Source organism: Pyxicephalus adspersus, chromosome 11 (genome assembly GCF_032062135.1).
Source record: "Pyxicephalus adspersus chromosome 11, UCB_Pads_2.0, whole genome shotgun sequence".
Taxonomy (NCBI): Eukaryota; Metazoa; Chordata; class Amphibia; order Anura; family Pyxicephalidae; genus Pyxicephalus; species Pyxicephalus adspersus.
The window spans coordinates 26,973,945-26,991,043 of NC_092868.1; the positions used below are offsets into that span (position 1 = coordinate 26,973,945).

The window sequence follows — 17,099 nt, forward strand, 5'->3', positions numbered from 1 at the left end:
ATATATATATATATATATATATATATATATATATATATATATATATATATAAAAAAAAAACAGCTGATATATCTTTTACATGGATGTTTTAACTTGTATTAGGTAAATACATTTGTAAATATTAATTTGTGTGTGTCTTTATTTAAGGCTGCTGGGAAAAAAATGAATATTTTGAAGAAGGTAATCCTCCTCTTTAACCCCTGTGTGTTTTATAGTACAATTTTTTTTGAGTTGAGTTCTTCTTTAATTTGATACTTTCCCTTTTAGCGCATTTCATTTTTATGCAAAACCAAATCTTCAGGATGTCAAGTAAAGACTGTTACTTGTGTAGAATACCTGCAACAAAACATTAGAAGTAAGCTTAAATCATACAAAATGTGCAAACCTTTATGATGCAATTTTATTTCTGGATAGTGATTAAAATAATTTTCAAGCAATATCATAGTTGTTCCTACCACATATTGTAGCCAAATACAGGTAGTCCCTGGGTTACATACGAGATAGGGGCTGTAAGTTTGTCCTTAAGTTGAATTTGTATATAAGTCGGAACAGGTACATTATTTTATTAAATGCAATTAGCAAAGAATGTTTGTCTCAACATATTATTAGGCAGCGTGGTTTCAGTTACTGTGTAAAATCCTCACAGTGAGCAAATCACAAACAAAGCAAAAAAAAAACTTATGGAGGCTAGACATTCATTAACTTCTGGAGCAAGCTGTGCTTTGATATGCAAAAAGAAACCGCTGCAGAGTTTATCTTGGTTATTAAAGAGTTACAAGGTGTTACAGATCATCTGAGCTCCTAAGATCGCCGACAACCTTAGCTGTGTTTGGCAAAAGACTTCTTCTGCAAGTCATGAAAATGACCCCCTACCCCCTTCAAGCCTCCGTCCTGCACACGAGGGAGAAGGAAGCCCCGTTCATATCTAGGATTCGTCCATATGTCAGATGTCCTTAACTTGGGGACTACCTGTAAAGCCACATGCAGGTAATAAATAGTGTTTGCTAGATTTTTCTATAAACAATAATAATCTTTTTGTAAAAACACACATTGAACTTTACATGTAATGACAATTTTTAAAGTGTATTATGTCATAAAGAACAAGGTGAAGATTGAAATCTTCCTTAGGAATCTCCTAACAATAACAATACCCACAATTCACAGGACATTAGTGTTGCTGGGCAAAAAGATAACTGGTGTTAGTGGTATCTGAACTGAGAGGCACAAACTGCTGATTGCCCATGGACCCCTGACAACCACTGGAGAAAACTTGTAGCTTTTATGTATTTCACTTCTGATGCAGTATTACATTCAATTCATTGCTTTGTAAACATTTCTTTCTATTCTCAGATGACAACTCTTATACACTGTCTCATAATGTCATTGGTCCATCTGTGAGAATACAGGTCACTCTACTGATGTGCATTATATCTACAAGTATCTCTATTTACACCCTAGCAGACACAACAAATCCTGCAAAAACTGTAGGGAGCCGACGTCCAGTAACACATAACTATGTCACAGGAAGTAACAATTCGTTACTTGTTCTCTCCACACATGACCATGACCTGGCCAGCAGGCAGCTAAAAAAAACTTTTCATTCTCATTATTCATTGAGAAGCGAGTTCTTCATATGGATCATTTATATATTTATATAGGGTGATCCCACCCCCCCTTTTCAAATTTCAAATCTCAAGGGAGAATAGATTTAGTTTGGCTAATCTTTCCTCATAGCTGATCTCCTACATTCCTCCTCTTAGTTTAGATGCCCTTCACTGCACTTCCCCATTTCCTCAATAACCTTTTGTGAACTGTTGTCCAAAAGTGGACTGCATATTCTAAATGAGGCTAAGGTTTATGTGATTGGTTTAGAGTTCTGGTTCTCCTAGCTAATGATTGGTGGCCCTATGGTTACTAATCAGGTAGAGAGGGGTCCAGTTACCAGTGATTAATATTTTACCTGCGCCGAATTACTGGAATTAGCACCCAATGAGGTGGGCATTTTAAATAGGATAAGTATCAGAAGAAACAGAAGTATTAGTATGAGGAGTATGTGGGACCAGAAAGCCCAAGGCTCCTTGACCAAACTCTTGGGGGATCCGAGATCTTAGGTCATCAGGAAGGAGAGCAGGGAAAGTCCCTGCAGGAAATGATGCCCACAACAGGATTCATTATAAGACAAGAACCCACAATTGCTTTTAAAATTATGACTTTAACAGACTTGGTTACCCACCTCACCAGGGAGCTATTAGATGAACCTGTTTGGATGTGGTTTGTGAGCTGCCTATTTTTACATTGTGCATCCCAGCCCCATCTCCTGCTACTTGTACCCCTTAGACCTATCTGTGAACTGAGCCTGGAAATGTATTCACCCCAATAGAGAAAAGACCTTTCTGTCTTTTAAGCCTTTTGTTGATAATTACCTCTTTATTTCCCACATTTGCATACAACTCCTCCTCTGTGATTTTGTAGCATGTTTCAGGTTCAATCTCATGCACTAAAATAGAATAAACACATGCAGTATTTAGTAGGCAGCAGCATCTTCTGGTACCAAGTAGTAACAAGGTCAATTTACAAAATGTACTAAATTTCTGCTTTCCAGCTGTTACAGGTACAAATAGCCCGGAGGTAGAAACCACAGTGGTTAATGAGGAAATAGGTCCTTTCCTTAAATGGGTCACCATAAAGGTAAGTATAAAAAGGGTTCATATACAGGTTGCCTTTTGTCAAAAGATGACCTGGTGTAGACACTAGACCTTGCAGAGCTCACTATACAGGGGAAACTGCAATGTTAAGTTGGGTCTACTCAGACCCTCAGGTTGAATGCTATTTCCCCAGCGTTTAACCTGAGGCTTTAAAAACCCATGTTTGAAAGTCTTATGCATTCCAATGGGCTTATGTACACCAGGGGGCACATTTTTAGTGGTAAAGATAACGCTTCTTGCAACACTAAAAATTAAAACACGTAGTTGACGCAGGAAAATGGGTCCATTGATTTCCCGCATTTATAAACGCATGAAAACATATTCGCTGTAAAAAGTGCTGTAAAAGCACTGCAAAAATTAGGTAAAAAGGCAAGCTTTTACCTGAATGCCTGAATTTAAAACATGGGCTTTTAAAGCCTCATGTTAAATGCTGGGGAAACAGTCCGAGTTAACTCACACAAAATTCCCCAATTTTTATGTTATTGAATCTAATGAATAGTGGGTAAAACTCGGACGGAATTTGTGTTAATCTTGGGTAAACATTGATACACAGACCCATTTGTTCTATTCCCCCTAGCTGCACATATTCAGTTATTTTAATTGAATACCTGTGACAAGGTTGGTACGTGTTGACTGGTCGTAATTAGGCTGTGACTTGAATTTTGGACAGGTCTTTTTTTCTTTAGTCCAAATAGCCAATACAAATAAAAGAAAAGGAAATCTAAATTTACTATATGCAGCAACATAAGGCAGCAGTTTAGTGAACATATTCATTGTCTGTGCAAAGCACAATACAGGGTAATGTAATACAATATACATACCTGTCTCTTTTTTCTTTGCTGCGGAAGAAAGTTTTTTGCACTGCACAACAATTACAATGATGATCACCACAAAGGCCACTGTGCCACCGATAAAGCCAACCATAGCCCTAAGATTGGATTCTAGAAAAGAAGAAATGGTTACATACAAAACATACAAATGTATTTTAAATAGAATATCAAAAATGCTATATGTCTGTAGGAAATAAAAATTAGCTGTTTATGCTATTCAAAAGTGGTGACAAGAGTGATGGGTTAACAAAAACAGATTTGTTTAATGTCCTTCTGCCCCGTAGCATCAACTGGGTTATTTATAGTATAGGGAATATGTGAATTCCTCCCTTTCCTCTCATTTACCAGTGTTTTACTATATATATACATGGAGTTTGCAGATTCTCCCCGTGTCTGCGTGGGTTACCTCCGGGTACTCCGGATTCCTCCCACATCCCAAAAACATGCAATGAGGTTAATTGGCTTCCCACCTAAATTGACCTTAGACTGTATAAATGACATATGACTATGGTAGGGACTTTAGATTGCGAGCCCCTTTGAGGGACAGTTAGTGACGCGACTATGGACTTTGTACAGCGCTGCGTATTATGACGGCGCTATATAAATACTGTGTAATAATAATAATAGTGTTCGGTACTTACCAGTTGGCATGGGGATTTACACTTTCCCCAAATTTAATTGAATGATTTACATAAATACTATAATATATATAAATATATATATATATATATATATATATATATATATATATATATATATAGATATACACACACATACATATACACACAGTATACTCCACTATACTATATTATATTTTATGTATTCGTATCATTTGTATATTTGTTCAAAGACAAAAAACAAATATAGACAACATTTGCACTATTTATTTTATAGTAATACTATATTGGGATAGAAGATATACCTTTAAACCACTGCAGAGCTATTGCCTAACAGTACCCTCTAGTGAGGTCTACAATGGCTCCAGCATCAGCAAAGCATACACAGTTGTTGAATTTTTTGATAAAGCTACCTTTTGATAAAAAGTATAAATCTTTAGTAGGCAACATACTTATTGTGGTCCTGAGAACCCTGGCAGACAAAGATGATTTCAGTGCTTACTTAGGCCAGTGAGAGTAAATTAAAGTAGTAAATGGTTTGGTTTACTTTTTTTACCATCTGAAACTTTTTCCTCTGTTGAATTATTATGAAGTTTGCTGAAAGTAATATCAAATTTTGTATGTTTTGGTAGGGCTGTAGGGAACAAAAATATTGATTTGTTAAGGGCTGGGGAAAGTATGAACTCTGCAGTTTATGAATATGTTCCTTGTCTTGTATTTATCCTTTGGTGAAGTCAGTGGCCAAACTTGAGGCACATTATGTCAAGAAAGTTGACCACCACTGATCCAAATCCATGAAATAATTATATATTGTATATAGAAGCTGTCGTGGGAGTGGGGTCACATCATGGGAGTTAGGGCCTCCCCTCTAACAATTACTCTTGTCACTGTCGGGGGCAGACGGGTGTCTGGTTTTGATGAATGAAAAGGAGCTTCATTCTCCCCCTTTTGTTTATAGTAATTCCAATTTTAAAGGATCTCCCACAAATAATAAATACACGCATATATGCTTATTTCCTACTCACATAGATAGCAGGTCTATTAAAGGTTTCTGGTTCTAAAAATAGGGAAACCCCAAGCAAATTTTTTTTTAATTACAATTTTTTTCTTATAAAAAATAAATTATTTATTCTACATCTTTTACCTGTAATAGATAGATAAGGTAAAGGATGTATTGTTTATTTAGGTATTCCCAAAATTGTACTACCATTTTCTTTAATTTATGAAGCACCAACATATTACACAATGGTATACAATAAACACAAATACATTTGTAAAGTATAAAACTTTGGCTTTCAGACACCTAATGCTTCCTTTGGCCAACAACACTTAACACAGTTATCACTTAGTAACTTGAACATTTCATCACTGAGCTTACCTGTTACGGTTATGAATATTGAGGCACTGGAGGAGTGCATTGTTACCAAATTCTTTACTTCACATGTGTAATTCCCTTCATTCAATGGGGTGACTTCTTCAATGAGGAGTGTGTGATTGTGACAGAGTGTGCTGTTACTTCCACTAATTCTCCATCTGTAGTTAGGATTGGGCACAGAATCCGCTACACATACCAATGAGATGGCAGAACCAGCAGTCACTTGGGTAGAGCCTGTGATTTTCATGTTTTCCGGACCATCTGTTAAAGTGTTACATGATTAATTTAATACAGAAAACTCCTGAACATTTATGTTTCCTGTGTTGGTCCATTATGTGTCTATGTAAAAGGTCAGTCTACCCAGAACTCATCTTCAATCTACTACAAATGTCAACCTTAACATTGAAGTATCTTCAACTTTAATACATAGATTAACTAATCAACAAAACAAAAACATCTTGACCATCCGGGTCATGCTAGAGGCAGCTTTATTGTCAATTATAACAAGTAAGATGTAGTCTGGTGTTAGTGGTGGAAAAGGCACAGAACCAATTTTGTGGGGATATAGCCTGCTTAATTGATAGATGTCCATTATCATCTAACCTTTTACCTTCTTGCTCGTTTTATTTGATTTCAGCTCTTTCAGTCATGGAAGTGTAGCATCACATGTGGGCATTAAAGCTTAGTTATTTCAGTAGGCTATGTACAGCATTCTTCTGATCTGCCTGCATTACAGTGGTGGCAACAATGGATCTAAAATCAAGCATGAAAAAAAATGGACAAAATGGTATTCAATATTTAAATAGAATTTTGATTGGACAGGAAGAACCAGGGAAGGTAAAATTAAAGATTAATTTCAGCTTTAACTACTTGTATTGGCAGGACTCGAGTACAGATAGATTCGTTTGATAGAATACCTTTTTAAACTAAATATGGATTGACTTTCTCATTTGGGTATGATAAATAGTTGTATCAGAAAGTGCTATATATCTGAAATGGGTCTGGAAAAACATGGAGGAAAACTCAATCTACAGTTATTCATGGTATCATCTAAAGCAACCATTGGTAATTTGTCAAAACGTATGTTTTTGGATCTATAGCATTGTCCCATGCCTATATGAGGGTCCCAATTGGGCCCAATGTGCCAAATTATGATGATAAAACTAAAAGTTGATTTTATTGTATGTCTTTTGGCATGTACGCTCACTGCTCATCTGTTCACCTATCAACCAGATCTTGGTAAATGTACAATTGTTTTGTTAGAATATTTACCCATTGTTATCTGAGACATTACTCTATGCTTAAAGCTATCATTTTTTAATACTCACAAGATATGATTAGTGTGTAGGGATCACTGATCTTCTTACTTGCCACGTTCTCAGCCTCACACTGATAGTTTCCTGTGTCTAACCGATTGGTCCTGGAGAAGGTAACAGTTCCATTATCTGATGACAGGATGGCCCCAGATGTCAGTCTGCCATTCACTTTACTCCATATTAACCTTTGAGCATTAGAAGAGGTACATGTAAGGGTAATTGTATCATTTTCCTGTGGCTGAAGATTGGATACTGTGATTGCAGGTTTTGAAACCGGATCTATAAAGTAAAAACAAAACTAAATTAAATCAGTGATAATAAAAGTAATATATTCAAGTTTATTTAAAATAATATTTTTTTAGAAAAAATGGCTTGTGCTACGATGTGAGGGCTGGTTGAAGTACATGTTACCTTTATCCTTAACATTTTCATATAAATTTAAACGTGTTACAATTTCAAAAGTCATCTTTAATACATTAAAATCAGCATCTTTTATTAAAAAAAAACTTGGTGATTCTGTCATAAAGAGCCTAACTCCATTTTCTGGATGACAGTGCTAGTCCCTATTTTCCAACTGTGCTTCTGCATTGTTCTCTTGGCCCCCACAGGCTTCCTATGCAATATACACATTACCTAAGCATAGTTCACTGTTGTTAGCATAAGGAAACTTTCCTGGGAAATGCCATGCAATCCATAACGAAGTAGATTGAATCTTATGTTAAGAATGCATGACTGTTTTATGAAAGTTGGATGAGTGTTGGGAAAAATTTTGCAAGAACTCATGGATGTATCTGTACCAAGAATGTAACCTCTGCTAAGTTTTTACTGTTGTCTGTGTCCTACTGGAAATTTTTAGCCTTTTTTATTTGCGCTGGTCATCCCTTATGCCACCAGGGTGCAATCTAAAAGTTTACAGTTGCCAGTGGAACAGAAAGTAGGCTAAATCTTCAAAGGGGGACAAGTGTTCACTCTGTTTCATGTAATTACTTTTGGTTTTCCAGTACAGGAAGTGAAACAGAACACAAAATAAAAAAAACAAAAAACAGGAACAGGCATTAACTATTTCTTTCACTAATATAAAGGTGTTGGCTATATAAGCACTATAATGAAGCTACATGACACATGCCAGAACTTTAATATTGACCTGGGAATGAGTCATGAGACATCAGGTAGAGTTCAGTATTCCGTGACCTGCCAGCTCTTGTCTGAAATATGTGATATGCTGTAGATTAGTATAGCATTGCATGGGAATATAAAGTAGCCCCTTCTGTTAATCTTAGGTCATTTAGTACAGACTTAAACAAGTGAATTAACTGAGATATGTAAATTACTAAGGAGTCCAAAAATATATTACCATTCAGTGCTAAAATATGTAAAGCTCTGCCCAGGGGTACATCTCTACCTGGCAGGGAAATGAACTTGGTCTTTCTCTTTTGCAGTTTTACTTGCATGTCATCTCCATATATTTTTTTGTGATGTGTCAGTAATAGAAAAAGCAGCACACTGTTTATTTAAATTGTTATCATTATGCTTACCACCTAGAGCACTGCAACCTATCCGCACGTGCAACCTGATTCTCCTTGAGCTGTTTCTCTCTTTTCCTTTCTGAGGTCTACAGGAGATTGCAAGAGACTAATACTGGTTCAGATTAGGGTATGTATGCTGACTGCACCTAAATAAAATGACTATATTAATAGATACAGAGCTACATTAATTTGTTTAATACAAATTTAATATAGGCATAACACTTTATTGTAGAAATGCATACCTTATCAGAAAATATAATATTGTGCAAAAGTTTAGGCAGCTGTGAAAAATGCTGCAAGCTTTCACAAACAGAAGTGTTAATGGTTTATTTTTATGACCTTACAATGCAAACAACAAAGTAAATGAACAGAAGAGAAATATAAATGAAATCAATATTTGGTGTTACCACCCTTTGCCTTTAAAACACCATCACCATCTTCTAGGTCAGCGGTCGCCAACCTTTTGGTCCCAAAATCTTCTCGCGTAGCACCAGTGGTCTGCAGACCACGGGTTGGTCACCGCTGTTCTAAGTACACATGTACAAAGGTTTTGAAGGAAATCAGCAGGTAGGTTGTTCCAAACATTATGGAGACCTAACAACAGATCTTCTGAGGATAAAGGCTGCCTCAAATCCTTTTATCTATTCATGTAATCTCATACACACTTAATGGTGTTAGAATCTGGGTTCAGTGTGGGTCATACCATCACCTCCAGAGCTCCTTGTTCTCCTTTACGCTGGGGATAGTTACCAATGACATTGGCTGTTTGAGTGCATTGTCCTGCAGAAACAATTTTAAAGTATTGCATGATGGATAAGTTATTACTTGTATTTCTCAGCATTGAGGACACCAATAATCCTGATCAAATTTTCAACTCTATTTACAGAAATGCATCCCAAAACTTCCAACCAACTTCACCACGCTTCACTGTTGCCTGCAGACATTCATCATGGTACTGCTCTCCAGCCCTTAGGCAACCAAACTATTTTTTTCTACAGCAAAATATTTTAAATTTTGACTTATCAAAGCAAAGCACCTGCTGCCATTTCTGGATCCCATTTTTTCTGTTTTTGTGCATAGTTGAGCTTAGCCTTGTTTCCACATTAGAAGTATGTTTTTTTTTGCCCGGAATTTTTAAATGAAGACCTCTTCTGGCCAGACTTCTCCTAATCCTCGATCCCAAAGGGTTTTGCCAGTTCTGGGCAGATGGCTCTGCTGTACATCTTCGTTTCAAATGGAAGCAGGCATTATGTGTCTTCCACTTGCCACACTAAGTTTCCTTGGTTAACCACTGCAACGTCAGTGTTGCCCATTTTTTGTGCTTTTTAAAAAGAGCTTGAAAAGCACATCTTGAAACCCCAGTCTGTTTTGAAATTTTTGCATGGGGGAGACCTTGCTGTAATATACCTACCTTGTGTTTTGTTGCGGTTTTCAGTATTGACCTGTGAAATGAAACGTTCTTCCAAAATGTGACCTTGGTAACTGAGTTTGGCTAGTCCAGCAAAATCCCTTTGTGTAAGTGTGCCTACAAATGGTAGTGACACCAAATATTGATTAGATTTAGGTTTTTCTTCACTTTTCATTTTGTACATTGTTAAGAAATAAACTTAAAATTTTAAATCATGAAAACATTCTTACTTTACAGCTTTTTTCACACCTGCCTAAAACTTGTGCACAGTATTGCAAATCTCATATTTTGGGTAAGGAGATGTGTTGTACATGTGTGGCTCATTCCATAATCTGCTTAATTTGCTCTCCCCACTCTTTCTGCTTGTATCAGGGAACAAATATAGAATGAGCAGGAAATTGCTACGAGACATTCAAGGATCATTTGGTTTGTATAAAATTGTAAGATATTGATTGGTGTTTTTGTACAGTTTCAATAACAAAGTTTATTCTTGATCACCCTATTTTGTTACTCACCATAGATAGCCAGCAATAAAGTACCTTCCAATGCTCTTTTCTGTGTCTGTATTTTTATTATGTACTTTCCCCGGTCTGTAGACTGAAGTTTAGATACCTGTAATGATCCACTGGGAAAGGCGGTGATTCTGAAGTTGTTAAGGGGCCCAGGAACAACAGGTATGCTATAACCGGGAAAATAGCCAAGAATTTGATTCTGGGGTGATGAATTTGACCCTTTATGCCAGGTGTAATAAAGAATGCCATCAGTTATCCCAGAAACATTCAGAGTGACATTTCCCTGAATTACTGGATATTGAGGGGTAAGTTGTATATTAATCGATTCACAGGCCACATTCACCCACACACCGAGTAGAACTAAAAGACAAAAGTGACATCCTAGTTTACACAACCTAAAAAAACACTACAATAAAACACAGTATATGATGTTGAGAAATTATAGTATATTGTAGTTAAATAAAACCCTACTGTTAGTAGGCATCCAATCCTGACTGCCACACCAAATCCCTAAATTTAAAAATACAGGATGAAAAATTATAGCAAACACTTCCAGGTGATTTATTACAGGTCTGTGAATGATCACATACCAGCAATTAGCAAAAGTAACAAAAATGTCAGTTATTCAAACTTTTCTGACCATATATCAACACAATATCTTCCTTGTGGTTGAAGTTAATAGACTTATCAACCCAACTAACTATGTACCTTTATTTTTGTGTATAGTAAGTATAAGTGACATTGGGGCAGCCATAATTCCCATTGCATATGTAGTTGCTGCTTCCTGCTTTTTAGTACTACACAATAACCGAACAATACTATACTACACATAGTGGTCAAGGTGCTAGTCCAGCTTGAAGAATTACTTTATTAATGGAGATCAAGAAATTGAGTTATTGCTCTCTTCTGTTGTTAAACTACAAATCTTTATATTCAATAAAGAAAGGAAGAAAGTAAAAATGTCAGACACAATTCACTTGAGTATGTATACTTTAAAGCTGAAATAGTAGAAATGTCATCTTTTATCTGGCGCTATCTTCTTTTGTCCCTGCAATCTCTTTTACCATAAAATACCATGTGGTACCTGCTAGTTCTCTGTTTCCTGATTAAAAGTGACCACACCAATCAAAGAAGCAGATCCACTTCAGAATGTTCAGTTTGATTTCTTCATCTATCTGACCACAGTTGCATGGTGCCATGTATACACAATGTCACTCTCCCCACACGGGCATGCTGCAACAGCAGCATATGGAAGCATGGCACAATGTCATTATATAGCCCAACACCTTGCTTAGTGAGACACATCTGTCAGACTACCTACAGTGGCAGAAAGGGGCGGCTGCACAATCATGTACACCATGGGATATCCTTGTACAGCTCAGTTTTCAACTCTGGCACCTAGAAGATGCTGGGTGTTTAAATAAACCCCTTTGCGCATGCATGAATGTTATGTCATCCGGGCCTGGCCACACAATCAGAACAACCAAAGACTCTTGAACATGAACGAAGATGGGGAGAAGATGAAACTGTGGACATCACAGCTATGGAGTGGTCACTTTGCAAATTTACAAATATTCTTTCAGCTCCTAGGGAATCTAAAAAGGTTTTTTTCTACTTTAAAGGTAAACACTAGAATAAAAATTACCGTATTTTTCGGCGTATAAGACGCACTTTTTCTTCCCTAAAACTGGGGGGGGAAAGTGGGTGCGTCCTATACGGCGAATGCAAGTTTTAAAAATAATTAAAACCGGTAACATACTTACTCGATACCGCGATCCCGCGATCCTGCGTGCTTCTCGTCTTCTCTCCTCTCCTCCTGGCTGCAGCGCGTGTCTCCGCCTTCCTGCAGACCCAGCGAAATTGGCACAGGGTGATCAGAAGGGGAATTTAAATTGGCACAGGGTGATCAGAAGGGGAATTTAAATTGGCACAGGGTGATCAGAAGGGGAATAATCTTTCAGAATCTTTTTTTTCTAGATTTTCCTCCTTTAAAATTGGGTGTCTTATATGCCGGAGCGAAAAATACGGTAAATTGCACCCAAAGTAAACTTTACTTTCCCTTTAAGAGGGGCTGTTGAGTTTTACAGCTACAATTAAGCCTGGGGGTGAAATACATTACAGAGTGGAGCTCAGAGAAGTAGATGTGACTTTCATCTTTTTAATAAACTAAAAACTGAGGACTCTGAAATTCAGTATGAACAAATTTATTTGAGATTTAAGCTTTAGTATGTCAGGGTCAGTATGATGTGGTAGCTGTGGTAGCATCTTGGTTGTGGTAAACATTGCAAGCAGTGCTGGATTATCTACATTGCAGTTATGTGATGCACAATAATAATTTCAAATAATTTTCAAAGATAAAAATGTGGTTCTTGCAATGTTGATTCTCTACAGAATATACATATATGATACATGTATAAAGGCATGCAGAAAAATTGCCAGTATACCTATTTCTAAAATCATTAGTTGCAAACAGCTAGTGATAATTCAGTTCTCATTCTCTCAGTTTCTGAAGTCGGGGCTCATCACACTAAGGCTAAACATGTAAAAGTACACTGTAAAGCAAAAGCAAAAAATTAAAACAAAAAAAAATATTAGGATACCTGACAGAGCCTTACATTACCTGTAGTAATACAGCACAGCATGTTGTGACCTTGTCTCTGCTTAGCAGTCCACTGCTTCTTTCTCACACCTGAATGAGGATGTGGGTAGCAACTGGTCACAACCTTAAAGCTTTTAAGATATTAGGCTTCCTGTGTTGACACACACACACTCCAGTCACCCACATCTTACCTAAGGCCTCATTTCTCCCTCTTAATATATGGCTTGAGGAAGGTTAACTGGTTCTCCTTTGGATGGTTCATCTCCTCTTCCTCTTCAGGAGAAATTAGGGGTTAGGTGTTGGGACATAAAATATCCTCATCCTCTCCATCGCTTTTTTTTTTTTTTTAAAGATGGAATGCTGAAAACATTCTTCATAATGCTCATTATGGGCTTAATCGGGGAGTGTGCTGAATTTGGTATGGAAGGAAGAAGAAGGGGCCTGGTAATGGATCACCTGAAATTGGCTGATTAGATTTTGGGAGGAAGCGGTGGAAGAAGAAGAGGTGATTTGAGCTCACCAATACTGGGTCATCCACAAGTTGATATTATTTTCAACTTACTTAGATTGTAAAGAGCCAGCAGCAACATGATTATGACATGTCAGGCATGTCTGTACTTTTGAGGTTTGTGAAGCTTGATTGTGCTCCAATTAATTGAGCCAATTCCACCCATACCCTTCTGACCTTTCCACCAACTCTGCCCATGTTGCTCTTATTTATATAACATTACTAAAATAGAGGATGAGTGCCAACAGTTCATGTCCTAATTATTCTCATTTTGCAAAGTTGGCAGAAAGTGGTTGTGGCATCTGGGAACATTAAGTTAAAGAATAACATTTCTCTTTTAGCGCTTTAGAAACGATGTTACTGCAAAGACCAGCACACAAAAAGTATAATACAGTTTTTTTGGGAGGTTTCAAAGATTGCCAGAATTTTCTTTTAACGCTTTACTGTCAGTCAGGTAACAGTGGTATGAGCAGCAATGATATTATTTGCCTTCTCCTCCATACACAATCTACTTTCCAGCCAGGTTTATGACATGGAAGGGTCTCATTACACAGGCTGTTATGTTTTTTGGGGTGCTGAATTCAAGAATTTGCATCCACTTTTTTCCCCATCAAGGTATTTCCACAAAACAGGAAAACAAATCTAGAAATAAATCACATGCATATTCTTTTTTCATTTACATGACTTATTCCTTTCATATTTTATGAATAGTGTCTTTAAATTATTTTCAAGCCAAACATTTTGAGCCCGCCACCAGCACCTTCTTGTTCCCAGCCACACTCCACTGGCCTGGGAACAATGCCAGACCCTACCAATCTTACCAGATATATCTCCGCCACCTTCTACTACACGACTGGAGACACCTCACTTAAAGTGGTACTCCGCAACACAAAAAAATGCCACTTTCTCCAGGACTGCCCCTGAGGACCTTCCAACCTCCATCCCTACTGACCCAAATCCTCCTACACCACCCACTAACCCCACAACCTCCAACACACCCCCTTTTTTCACCTTAATGTAGCTCCTCCGCAAGAAACTCCTTGGAGAAACTAGCTAAAAGAAAGAAATTTTTAAATTTTAAATATAGAAGCATTTAATGTTACCACCTGTAAGCAAAATATTCTAAAATAACATATTTTATTAAAAGTTTCCAGCATATATTTGCCAAACATTTGGTTATTCTCAACTGGGGATTGGGGATCAGGGAGACCTATGGGAACTTGCCCCCCCCCCCCAATTTCAAAATAGTTATCTGATGTCTCCATAAAGAGGAACTGTCACCTGCAATACTGTCACTGAGGTGCTTGTCAAAAAAAATAAAAATAAAATACATAAAAACATAAATAAATTAGGAAACCAATTTCTTGCACTATACTGTTAAATAGGGATTTGTTGTCCCCCCCCCCCCCCTTTTCATAGTGAAAAAAGGGACATAAAAAATAAAACTAATAAAAAAAATAATAATAAAAATAAAAGTAGTAAAAAAAAAGTAATAGTAAAAAAGTTAAGTAAAATAACAAGTGGCACTCTTGCCTTTACAATACAGAGCCCTTGGTCGTAGTTTATGTTGTTTATGTGGGTTTCCTCCAGGCTCTTCAGTTTTCCCCTGCATCCTATAAACATGCAGTTAGGTAATTGGCTCCCCAGGAACTGATCTTGGTGTATGTGAAAAAGTGGAAGCATGGTGTGATTTGCCAGAGGCGACATGGATACAAGACATTCATATTAATAATTGAAAAATACATAAACAATTTAAAAATTAATTAAAAAAAATGGCAATTGCTTAGGACATATAGTTACACATGGCAGAAAAATCAATAGGTGGCCATTAAATATAGTTATTTCTAAAAAAAAATTAAAAATTTTAAGTACCTGAAATTTTGCACCAGTATCTTTTTTGAAGTTATTTTTCCAAGGTGAATTATATTTTAAACATTGCTTTCAGAAAAAATGTAATGTTTTGGGTTTAAGGTAGTTTTCAGATCTAAAATACCCATTTTAAGGTTTGTTGAGAAAAAGAAAACTCTTTTTGCATGTTTTATATAGTAAGGAGGTAAAAACTATATCTATATTATCTATATATCTACATTACACTTGTTAAGCTGCATATATATTGGTAACACTCAACAAACTCAACAAACAATATGCTTCTTTTATTGACAGCCTTTTGGTTGTTTTGTTAAAAAATATATTGCTTGACAAATATAAAAAAATATCGGTTGATCATGTCAAAAAACCCTGTGAACTTGTTACTTCCTGTTCACATTGTACTGTTATTTCCATTTGCAATGATTACCCAAAGGCACTGAAGGTTTTTTTTTTTTTTTTTTTTCGCACGAACATCAAAATAACTAAGTTAAGTGAAATATCCCTTGCAAGGGGATACATCAATTTGCAATGTGAACAGCCTAACTCCCTTTAGCTACTTAACCTCATCATAAGAAAATAAGTCTAATCAATAAGTCTAACCATAATACAATAATACTTATCAAATCTTTCCAAGGCTGGAGAAGATAGCCAGCCATTCGTGAACATGGGTGATCAAGAAAACCTGCAATGTATCTGGTCCAGGATTGAAAACATTAGCCAATAGAAAGTGATTTTAAGAAATTGATTCTAGGTTTACTGGATCACCCAGGTTCACCCGTGTTGTCTATCTTCTCCAGTCTTGGAGAGATTAAAAAATCCAGGCTCGGTGTCTGGAACAATGTGGTACCCTGCCCCTTACATAGTGTCTGATAGGCAAGAACATCAGACATTGCACAGACAGAAATTATACAGGATGCAGTACAGTACAGTGCATTGCTACAATACACTGCTGCATACATGACAGAGTACCGGAGTTATTAAACACCCCCCACCCCCCAAACACCAACTTTGGTTAAATGGTCCGTAGGCCTTTTTAAATTAAATAAATAACTTCTTAAATAAACATACCATTGTAATGAATTTCCCAATAACAAAACAAATTGAACATTGTAATATCAATAACCCGTTACAATTAAATAACAATCTACCTAGCATTCTCCTTTTTGGTTACCTGTCCTCGAAGGTCTCCCCTTCACACTAACCCCTTTTTAGGATCTGTGCACCATGATATGTATGCTTCCTGCCACAATCACCAGGCTCGGGATCATTATCATCACTAATCACAGTCCCCAACCACAACCCTTCTAAACATGATCCTCCAACACAACAATGTAATTGGTGGATCTCCCACCCCCCTGAAACCACAACCCAAACCAACTTCCTTCGATTAGCTCTCCGCAATCCACTAACATACCCCAAAAAAAAGGAGAGGGTGGGAAAACTTTTCCCTCTCTCTGTCCCTTCACAGTCTGATCGCTTCCTCTCTCTTCCTTGCCCTTTAAACCTTTTTCACCCCCATCCCTTCTAGTCACCTTAACCCACCCCTATCTTTCCTCCAAGACAACTCCACCTTAACCTATTAACCTATCACTGCCTGCTCCCTGTCTCCCCCAGTTATGCAGGCCTTCCACTATTCTCCTACCATCCCTTTGCTCCAGGTCTGTCTTTTCTGTCCATTTTTGTGCACTGCCTTCAATGTAATAAATGGGGCCATTATCACAAACATCTGTTATAGTGTGAACAAAGCCAAACTGTAACAGTTTTTAGGTGGGCATACACACAAATAACAAGTTCTAATAAGTTTATCAAGAACTGAGGATAGATTTATTATTTA

General features: G+C 37.0%; 1 protein-coding gene across 2 annotated transcripts; it reads right to left on the reverse strand.

Annotated features, from left to right (window-relative positions):
* Window positions 1–68: 68 nt before the first annotated feature.
* Window positions 69–14,387, reverse strand: LOC140341076 (cell adhesion molecule CEACAM7-like). 2 transcript variants are annotated; one of them, XM_072426609.1, is made up of 8 exons: window positions 12,910–14,387; window positions 10,293–10,649; window positions 6,856–7,122; window positions 5,531–5,788; window positions 3,527–3,646; window positions 3,314–3,385; window positions 2,424–2,497; window positions 69–336 (listed from the first exon to the last, which is right to left on the reverse strand). In XM_072426609.1, the coding sequence occupies exons 1-8, from the start codon at window positions 12,929–12,931 to the stop codon at window positions 298–300; spliced, it is 1,209 nt and encodes a 402-aa protein (XP_072282710.1). In that variant the 5' UTR covers window positions 12,932–14,387; the 3' UTR covers window positions 69–297. The 2 variants fall into 2 exon arrangements, with proteins under 2 accessions (XP_072282710.1, XP_072282709.1); XM_072426608.1 differs by lacking the exon at window positions 69–336 and adding an exon at window positions 383–969.
* Between the last annotated feature and the right edge of the window lie 2,712 nt (window positions 14,388–17,099).

Bases quoted from the DNA above. Each gene is read 5' to 3' on its own strand.
- LOC140341076 (XM_072426608.1), bottom strand. From the start codon at position 12,931: ATGCTGTGCTGTATTACTACAG. The intron at 7,123-10,292 runs GTGAGTAACAAA...TTTACTTTATAG, and splicing joins TTTATTGCTGGCTATCTATG to ATCCGGTTTCAAAACCTGCA. The intron at 3,386-3,526 runs GTATGTATATTG...TTTGGACTAAAG, and splicing joins AGCAAAGAAAAAAGAGACAG to AAAAAAAGACCTGTCCAAAA.